The sequence below is a fragment of the Malaclemys terrapin genome, chromosome 10, assembly GCF_027887155.1.
Source record: "Malaclemys terrapin pileata isolate rMalTer1 chromosome 10, rMalTer1.hap1, whole genome shotgun sequence".
NCBI classification, from domain to species: domain Eukaryota; kingdom Metazoa; phylum Chordata; order Testudines; family Emydidae; genus Malaclemys; species Malaclemys terrapin.
The window spans coordinates 48304865-48314411 of NC_071514.1; the positions used below are offsets into that span (position 1 = coordinate 48304865).

Below are 9547 nucleotides of genomic sequence, written 5' to 3' on the forward strand. Positions count from 1 at the left end.
GATAACACTATCTTCAAGGCAGGGGAGGTAAAGCTTTGCATTTGGGAAGCTTCACAAGGGGGTGGGGCCCAACACAAAGAGATTCCAGAGGGAGGGGCTGAGGGAAGGCATGGTTGCAGTGCATCCTTTCCTTGTCAAACCCTCAAACACATGCCTGAATTGAGAGCCTTCTCTAAAGAGGCAGGAGAATCTGTATCTGAACACTCACCGTGGTACACAAAAGGATTGGGAAATGCAATAGATGTTGAACAAGCCAAACTAGCGGCGAACAGCAGAGGCTAACAGCGGGAGTTTGCCTGGGAGTTCGCCTAGGGAGAGCGCACTGAGGCTTTCATCTGCAGGTTTCTCCGAGTAGTTCCTGCAACAGTTGAGGAAGCTCCTAAGAGGACGGTGATATGGAAGGTGAGCGATCAGCTGTTGTAACCTGCACAGGTTGTGCCATGTTTGTCTTTCTTCCGCAGGACAGAAGCGACTTTGTCTGCACAAAATGCAAGCTGGTCTCCATATTGGAGGAGAAGGTTCGAGGGCTGGAGAAACAAGTATCAACTCTGCGTTGCATAAGGGAAAATGAAGATTTCCTGGACAGACGTCAGGAGATGCTTCTACGGCCACAATGTTCTGAAGATTCAGAGCAGGCGCAGCAGGGACAGAAGGATTGTGAGGAGGTTTGGCAGCATGTGACCTCCAGAAGAAGAAAGAGGAGCGTCCATGCACCAGCAATGGAGATACAGGTGAGGAATCGTTTCCATGTTCTCTCTACAGGTGCTAATGCGGAGAGTGGACTAGATGGCCCATCTGAGGGAAGGGAGCAGAAGGAGACTCCACCGATTGGAAGGCAAAAGATGCACTGTCCTAGGGATGGGGGTTCCACGACCACCACTCCCAAGAGGAGGAGGAGGGTGGTGGTGGTCGGGGACTCCCTCCTCAGGGGGACTGAGTCATCTATCTGCCGCCCTGACCGGGAAAACCGAGAGGTCTGCTGCTTGCCAGGAGCTAGGATACACGATGTGACGGAGAGACTGCCGAGACTCATCAAGCCCTCGGATCGCTACCCCTTCCTGCTTCTCCACGTGGGCACCAATGATACTGCCAAGAATGACCTTGAGCGGATCACTGCAGACTACGTGGCTCTGGGAAGAAGGATAAAGGAGTTTGAGGCGCAAGTGGTGTTCTCGTCCATCCTCCCTGTGCAAGGAAAAGGCCGGGGTAGAGACCGTCGAATCGTGGAAGTCAACGAATGGCTACGCAGGTGGTGTCGGAGAGAAGGCTTTGGATTCTTCGACCATGGGATGGTGTTCCAAGAAGAAGGAGTGCTAGGCAGAGACGGGCTCCACCTAACGAAGAGAGGGAAGAGCATCTTCGCCAGCAGGCTGGCTAACCTAGTGAGGAGGGCTTTAAACTAGGTTCACCGGGGGAAGGAGACCAAAGCCCTGAGGTAAGTGGGGAAATGGGATCCTGGGAGGAAGCACAAGCAGGAGAGCGCAACAGGGGAGGACTCCTGTCTCATGCTGAGAAAGAGGGACGATCGTTGAGTTATCTTAAGTGCCTATACACAAATGCAAGAAGCCTGGGAAACAAGCAGGGAGAACTGGAAGTCCTGGCACAGTCAGGGAACTATGATGTGATTGGAATAACAGAGACTTGGTGGGATAACTCACATGACTGGAGTACTGTCATGGATGGATATAAACTGTTCAGGAAGGACAGGCAGGGCAGAAAAGGTGGGGGAGTTGCGTTGTATGTAAGAGAGGAGTATGACTGCTCAGAGCTCCGGTATGATACTGCAGAAAAACCTGAGAGTCTCTGGATAAAGTTGAGAAGTGTGAGCAACAAGGGTGATGTCGTGGTTGGAGTCTGCTATAGACCACCAGACCAGGGGGACGAGGTGGACGAGGCTTTCTTCTGGCAACTAGCAGAAGTTGCTAGATCACAGGCCCTGGTTCTCATGGGAGACTTTAATCACCCTGATATCTGCTGGGAGAGCAATACAGCGGTGCACAGGCAATCCAGGAAATTTTTGGAAAGTGTAGGGGACAATTTCCTGGTGCAAGTGCTGGAGGAACCAACCAGGGGCAAAGCTTTTCTTGACCTGCTGCTCACAAACAGGGAAGAACTAGTAGGGGAAGCAAAAGTGGATGGGAACCTGGGAGGCAGTGACCATGAGATGGTCGAGTTCAGGATCCTGACACAAGGAAGAAAGGAGAGCAGCAGAATACGGACCCTGGACTTCAGAAAAGCAGACTTTGACTCCCTCAGGGAACTGATGGGCAGGATCCCCTGGGAGAATAACATGAAGGGCAAAGGGGTCCAGGAGAGCTGGCTGTATTTTAAAGAATCCTTATTGAGGTTGCAGGAACAAACCATCCCGATGTGTAGAAAGAATAGTAAATATGGCAGGCGACCAGCTTGGCTAAACAGTGAAATCCTTGCTGATCTTAAACGCAAAAAAGAGGCTTATAAGGAGTGGAAGATTGGACAAATGACCAGGGAGGAGTATAAAAATATTGCTCAGGCGTGCAGGAGTGAAATCAGGAAGGCCAAATCACACTTGGAGTTGCAGTTAGCAAGAGATGTTAAGAGTAACAAGAAGGGTTTCTTCAGGTATGTTAGCAACAAGAAGAAAATCAAGGAAAGTGTGGGCCCCTTACTGAATGAGGGAGGCAACCTAGTGACCGAGGATGTGGAAAAAGCTAATGTACTCAATGATTTTTTTGCCTCTGTCTTCACGCACAAGGTCAGCTCCCAGATTGCTGCACTGGGCAGTACAGCATGGGGAGAAGGTGGCCAACCCTCTGTGGAGAAAGAAGTGGTTCGGGACTATTTAGAAAAACTGGACGTGCACAAGTCCATGGGGCCGGATGCGCTGCATCCGAGGGTGCTAAAGGAGTTGGCGGGTGAGATTGCAGAGCCATTAGCCATTATTTTTGAAAACTCATGGCGATCGGGGGAGGTCCCAGATGACTGGAAAAAGGCTAATGTAGTGCCCATCTTTAAAAAAGGGAAGAAGGAGGATCCGGGGAACTACAGGCCAGTCAGCCTCACCTCAGTCCCTGGAAAAATCATGGAGCAGGTACTCAAGGAATCAATTATGAAACATTTAGAGGAGAGGAAAGTGATCAGGAACAGTCAGCATGGATTCACGAAGGGGAAGTCGTGCCTGACTAACCTAATTGCCTTCTATGATGAGATAACTGGCTCTGTGGATGAGGGGAAAGCAGTGGATGTGTTATTTCTTGACTTTAGCAAAGCTTTTGATACTGTCTCCCACAGTATTCTTGCCACCAAGTTAAAGAAGTATGGGCTGGATGAATGGACTGTAAGGTGGATAGAAAGCTGGCTAGATCGTCGGGCTCAACGGGTAGTGATCAATGGCTCCATGTCTAGTTGGCAGCCGGTTTCAAGTGGAGTGCCCCAAGGGTCGGTCCTGGGGCCGGTTTTGTTTAATATCTTTATTAATGATCTGGAGGATGGTGTGGACTGCACTCTCAGCAAGTTTGCAGATGACACTAAACTAGGAGGCGTGGTAGATACACTAGAGGGTAGGGATCGGATACAGAGGGACCTAGACAAATTAGAGGATTGGGCAGAAAAAAACCTGATGAGGTTCAACAAGGACAAGTGCAGAGTCCTGCACTTAGGACGGAAGAATCCCATGCACTGCTACAGACTAGGGACCGAATGGCTAGGTAGCAGTTCTGCTGAAAAGGACCTAGGGGTCACAGTGGACGAGAAGCTGGATATGAGTCAACAGTGTGCTCTTGTTGCCAAGAAGGCTAACGGCATTTTGGGCTGTATAAGTAGGGGCATTGCCAGCAGATCGAGGAACGTGATCGTTCCCCTTTATTCGACATTGGTGAGGCCTCATCTGGAATACTGTGTCCAGTTTTGGTCCCCACACTACAAGAAGGATGTGGAAAAATTGGAAAGAGTCCAGCGGAGGGCAACAAAAATGATTAGGGGTCTGGAGCACATGACTTATGAGGAGAGGCTGAGAGAACTGGGATTGTTTAGTCTCCAGAAGAGAAGAATGAGGGGGGATTTGATAGCAGCCTTCAACTACCTGAAGGGGGGTTCCAAAGAGGATGGAGCTCGGCTGTTCTCAGTGGTGGCAGATGACAGAACAAGGAGCAATGGTCTCAAGTTGCAGTGGGGGAGGTCCAGGTTGGATATCAGGAAAAACTATTTCACTAGGAGGGTGGTGAAACACTGGAATGCGTTACCTAGGGAGGTGGTGGAGTCTCCTTCCTTGGAGGTTTTTAAGGCCCGGCTTGACAAAGCCCTGGCTGGGATGATTTAGCTGGGAATTGGTCCTGCTTTGAGCAGGGGGTTGGACTAGATGACCTCTTGAGGTCCCTTCCAACTCTATTATTCTATGATTCTATGATTCTATGTGAATGGAGTCTTTCATAAATTAGCTGTTAATCTTGTGTCTTTTCTTAACTCCACTTCTGGGTCAAGTCAAAGAAGTGAATACTAATGGTAAACCCTTTAAAGATGAGTCTGACGAAGCGAGTATTCACCCACGAAAGCTTATGCTCCAATACATCTGTTAGTCTTAAAGGTGCCACAGGACTCTGTTCCTTTGAAGGTGTCACATACCTAATTTTTGGAAAAAACTTTTGTACATGCTAGGGATGGTGACACCTTTTCTTTGTGGTTTTTGATCATACAGAATGCACTCAAGTCATGTTTCAAAGTTTTTATCTGTAATCACAAGGGCAAGACATTTCTTTTTTTAAATAAAAGGGAAGTTGAGATTCTCCCAGAACCCCAGGTTCTAGAGCTTTAAGAAAAACCCCAAATATTGTGAAACTGCAATAAAATCACGGGCAGTACTGCTTCAGCGTCCAGGCCTGGCATTAGGCATCTGTTACAAGTGCTCAATTCACATTACAACATTCAAGGGAAAAATCATTTTTAGACACTAGAATTACGACTGAAAATAGCCTGAAGTGCTGCCAATAAGAGCCAATACAGATCTGGGGCATATCTGAGCCGTGTCTGCTCTGAGACGCGCAGGGCTACGCAGAGCCTGGGGGGCAGTGACCGCAAGGAGACTGGGAGTCCGGAGAACTCTAGCTCGGAAGGGAGCCCACTGCTCGGCAGCTCCTCCCAGAGTCCTCGGGCAGCGGGGGGGGCTGGGTGGGAGACCCATCATGTCACCGATATACACAGAGCCTCCCCCCGCCCTGACATACATCCCCATGGGGAAGCCCACCAGCCCCCAGGAGAGAGATCCCCCCACCTCCCATGACTGCGCTTCCCCACTCGGGCAGACCTAGGCACCAGGCGTAGCGCGCTGCTCTAACCAGTCCCCCGCTGCCCCAGTGCAGCAGGAATGTTCCGCTCCGTACAGCAGCCAAGCTCTGCCCCAGTCTAGTGAGCGCGCCCCTTGCTGACTATCCGATCGCTTCCGGGGAGCTGACGGCTGGTGCGTTTCCGTTGCTACGGGAAGTTCCGGCCGGCCGGGTTAGGATGATGCACCGCCCTAGGGCGGCAGAGGTCTGTGAGAGGGCTCGTGCGTTAGGAACTATCCCGGGCTGGGAAGCTTAGTGTCTGAGGGGAGGAAGGGAAGAGGAGTCCGGGGGACCAGTAGCATCAGCATCTCTCTGGTGCCGTCTGTGCTGAACCTGCCCGGCTGGCCCGTGAGCTGCCATTGCCATGGCTCGTAAGAAGCTGTACCGCCCAATCGCCGCCATGGCCAAGAAGATCCGTGAGTACCGGGCACTGAAGAACCGTCCCCGAGACTCCCAGCGCTTCGCCCTGGATTACGAGACGATGATCCGACCCTTCACGAACAAACGCCTACCTGTGCTGGCCTGGGAGGATGTGAGGAACGAGAACCGCCTCTTCACGCTGCTCTGCCAGCTGCGGCTTTTTGGCATCGGCCGCATGGTCACCCGCAAGTATTGGCTCTGGCAGTATGACGAGCCCTGCTACTGGGTCGTTACCAAGGTCAGGGTGGACTACACAGCTGAGGTGAGAGCGCTTGACTGTTGGCCTTGGGGTTTGAAGGCACTCAGATACTATGGTAATAAGCACCATAGATAGAGACAAGGCTGGTGGAAATGAGGACTTCCAGTGAGACCTGCCCTCTCCAAAGCTGGCTCCCAAATCACCATTATGCAACCCTATTAAACTATCTCTATAGTATTCACAGCCTCTCTTATATCACAACTCCATATTAAAACACTTGAATCTCCTCTCCTCATGTGTGCCTCAGGAAGCACCAGGTCATGGATTCAGAGGAGGCACCATGTAAAGAAAATCTACAATTTAGGAAAGCCTGAGGGAGTACCCGAGCACTGTGGAAACAAGGGTATCCGTCTGAGCCACTATGTTCAGGGCCGGCTTCAGGCACCAGCATAACAAGCAGGTGCCTGGGGCGGTCATGCAGCAATTCAGCGATGGACCTGCTGCTGAATTGCCGCGGTAGAATGAAGCAGCACTAGAGCTGCTGCTGATCGCGGCTTTTTTTTTTTTTTGCTTTTGTTTTTGCTGCTTGGGGCGGCAAAATTGCTAGAGCCGGCCCTGACTATGCTTCAGAGTTCAGAACACTGATTAGTATTTGTACTACAGTTTATGCGTGAATATAAGGTTCAGGACCTTAATGGTCGCACATGTAGTTGTATGGAGTCATTACAGGGCTGATAGCAGGCAGTATATAGTATTGAGACACATTATACAGCATTCTTCATCACAAAATTCATTGCAGGGATTGTCTAATGGCATTTGCTTAGTATTCTAGAAGGATAGTAGTGGCCACAATTAGCAGTTATTCAGTTCCCTGGTGTAGGACTCACTTTTTGTAGATCATGAGTAATAAGACTATAAAATGAATTTGTCCTTTTTGTGAATGGGAATGGTTCTTTAATTGATCAGAGCAAATTTTTGTTTGTTTTTTTTGCAGACTTTGGATCATGGGAAAGCCTGGGGATACTTGACATTCAGAGGTAAATAGAGCTTGGTGTTTGTCTCTCTAACAGGATTAGAGAAAAAAGTAAATGGATAGGGACAGGAACTGACATGGGAGGAAAAAGGTGGTGGCTTTCTTGCCACTCAGCAGTCCTCCTCCACTGGTAGCTCTCTCTTTCCACTCATCTATAATAGGAAGTTTTCCTTTTCTTAATTTCATCCTAACAGTTCGATCTAGTCCACTGTGGAATAAATTTCACAAGGAAAATGATAGAAGTCCCCTTTGTCATTTAAAACTAGCTTGAAGAAATCCCTGGAGACTATACCACAGTGAACAATTTGTGTTGGCAAAGAAATGGAGTCTATGACAAATCCGGTCTCTTCCATCTCTGACTTCTGTAATAGCTAAAAACAGTGGATAAACATGCTAGCTGAATGTTCCTGCTAAAATCAATAATGAAATAGCAATGTTGTCATTTAAGTTGCCATCATTAGGGTTCAGAATCAGTACTTTCATTGAGACAAACAGGAAATTCCCCATGTTCTGAAAGCTATTTTACACCATGTATGAGGTTTATAATTTATTTAATAAAATTTTACACTTCTAGTATCTTTAATTCAAGGATCTCAAAGTGTTTTATAAACATTAATGAATTCAACTTCCCAACATCCCTGTAAAGCAGGAAAGCATTATCTTTATTTTATAGATATGGAAACTAAATCAGAGAGAGGTGAAATATCTTGCTCAAGCTAACAGAAGTGGTCAACAGCAAAGTCAGGACTACAATCCAGATGTTCTGTCAGTCAATTGCCTGTGTTATCTGCTATACAACCTGTAGTGGGAGTGTGTAGTGTAGCAGATAGTGTAACTACCATAAAATATCCAGTGCTATGCCCAGCTGAAGCATTGGAGACACTGCACTGGCATAGTCACCAATATGGAGTTTGTTGTTCATATTGTTTACCTATTCATCATCATCTTTCCTTAGGCAAGACGTATAATGAAGTGAAAGAGATTGACAAGGTCATGTATCATGACTGGAGGATGGTGCCCAAACATGAAGAGGAGGCCTTCAAGAAATTTACTCCAGTGTCAGTGGAAACCATTCAGTGTGTGCCATACCCCCCTCTGCTCCGAGCCATGATCCTTGCGCAAAGGCAGAAGGAAGGAAAACTTAACACAGAGGAACCACTGATTGATCTGGAGAAAATCATCTTCTTCACAAAGGACTACTTTCAAAATCAGAAAAAAGCTAAGGGGACACCAGTGTGAAGGTCTAGAGCTGAGTGTGATGGAGCTTCTGAAACGCTCTCTAATACTCTGCGTGTTGACAGCTCATACAGTCTCCTTAATGAAGAATAGGACCATAAGCCACATGTCCACTTTTGGTTCAATGTACCGAAATTTAATACCTTGGCCTCTCAGTACTGTACATATGCAGGTGTGTGACTTTCTCATATATATTCAGAAAGATGTAGAGACACTCAGGATTTTTAGCAATCTTTTGTTTGCAGAGGGTCCTCCCTTTTGATTCCCTGCCTTTTCTCCTGATGTATGTCTCCTGGTGTCCAGGTCCCAATGACAGCTACCATCCCTCTATGCAGGAAGACCACAAATGAGACTCTTTTAGTTTAGTTTAGCCCCATAATTAATTTAAAGCACAATAATGGTCAGAAGAATGACTTTAAAAAGGGCACCATCTTTATCTATAGACTTTGCTACCCATCTAATGACTTCAGTAAATACATGTTTATTTCTTTTTTACTTCTGTTATCCCTCTACCACAGTTGCAAGGACATGAGTTGGATTCTAGTCTGTCTTGTGGACCATCAGCAGAAGTTTTAATTAAATTCCAATTTTAGAATCCTTTGCCTTGACACAAAGAGGCATCACCTCAACTGCACCTAAACCAAGCCTATAAATACCACTCACTTCAGCCAGGATTGTGAAGTTCATGGGCAAAATGGAAAGAACCCACCTTGACTTTCCGATCCCACGTTGTTTGTCAAGTTGGCAGTGGTGAAGAAGAACCCATCTTTTTTTCTTGTAAACTGAGTGCAAGTTCCGACTCCTTTTGAAGTCAGTGGCAAGCTACCATTTGCTTCAATGGGAGCACTTTCCCATGGAAGTCACAGAGACAATAAACATGGAATGCTTATTTTTGGAGTCACTTATAAGAACAAAACTACTCTTAGACCCTCCCCCTGCAGTCTTTGCAGCATGCTAGGCCATCAGACTTCAGCCATAAAACTTGCTAGATACCAATCAAGAAGAGTAAAGTGGATACATTTAAACCAATAACATAAATGATGATAAATATATTAGATGTTTACAATCTTTTTCTGTGAGCTTATGTGGTATTGGTGATACAATAAAGAAATGTCAGTAAAATTTCTCTTCACTCCAAAAAGGGATATGTGATGGGTTCCCCCCAGGGTGCCGAACTCAGGTACCACTGAGCCCCCTGACCCACCTGCCTGGGCTCCTTCCCTGTACTGCTATGACAAGCTGCAAAGTCCCCCAGCCTGTGCTTTCACTAGCATTTGTACAGATAGGGACACACCCAGCTGCATTTACACACAGGCTCTCTCAGCTTCCCAGCCTGGGACCCTAGAGCAGTACTGTCCTGTC

General features: G+C 47.5%; 1 protein-coding gene across 1 annotated transcript; it reads left to right on the forward strand.

Annotated features, from left to right (window-relative positions):
- Positions 1-5416: 5416 nt before the first annotated feature.
- Positions 5417-9311, forward strand: MRPS34 (mitochondrial ribosomal protein S34). Its single transcript, XM_054041315.1, has 3 exons — positions 5417-5979; positions 6911-6953; positions 7905-9311. Exons 1-3 carry the CDS (start codon positions 5662-5664, stop codon positions 8186-8188), a joined length of 645 nt encoding a protein of 214 aa, XP_053897290.1. The 5' UTR covers positions 5417-5661; the 3' UTR covers positions 8189-9311.
- The last annotated feature ends 236 nt before the right edge of the window (positions 9312-9547 follow it).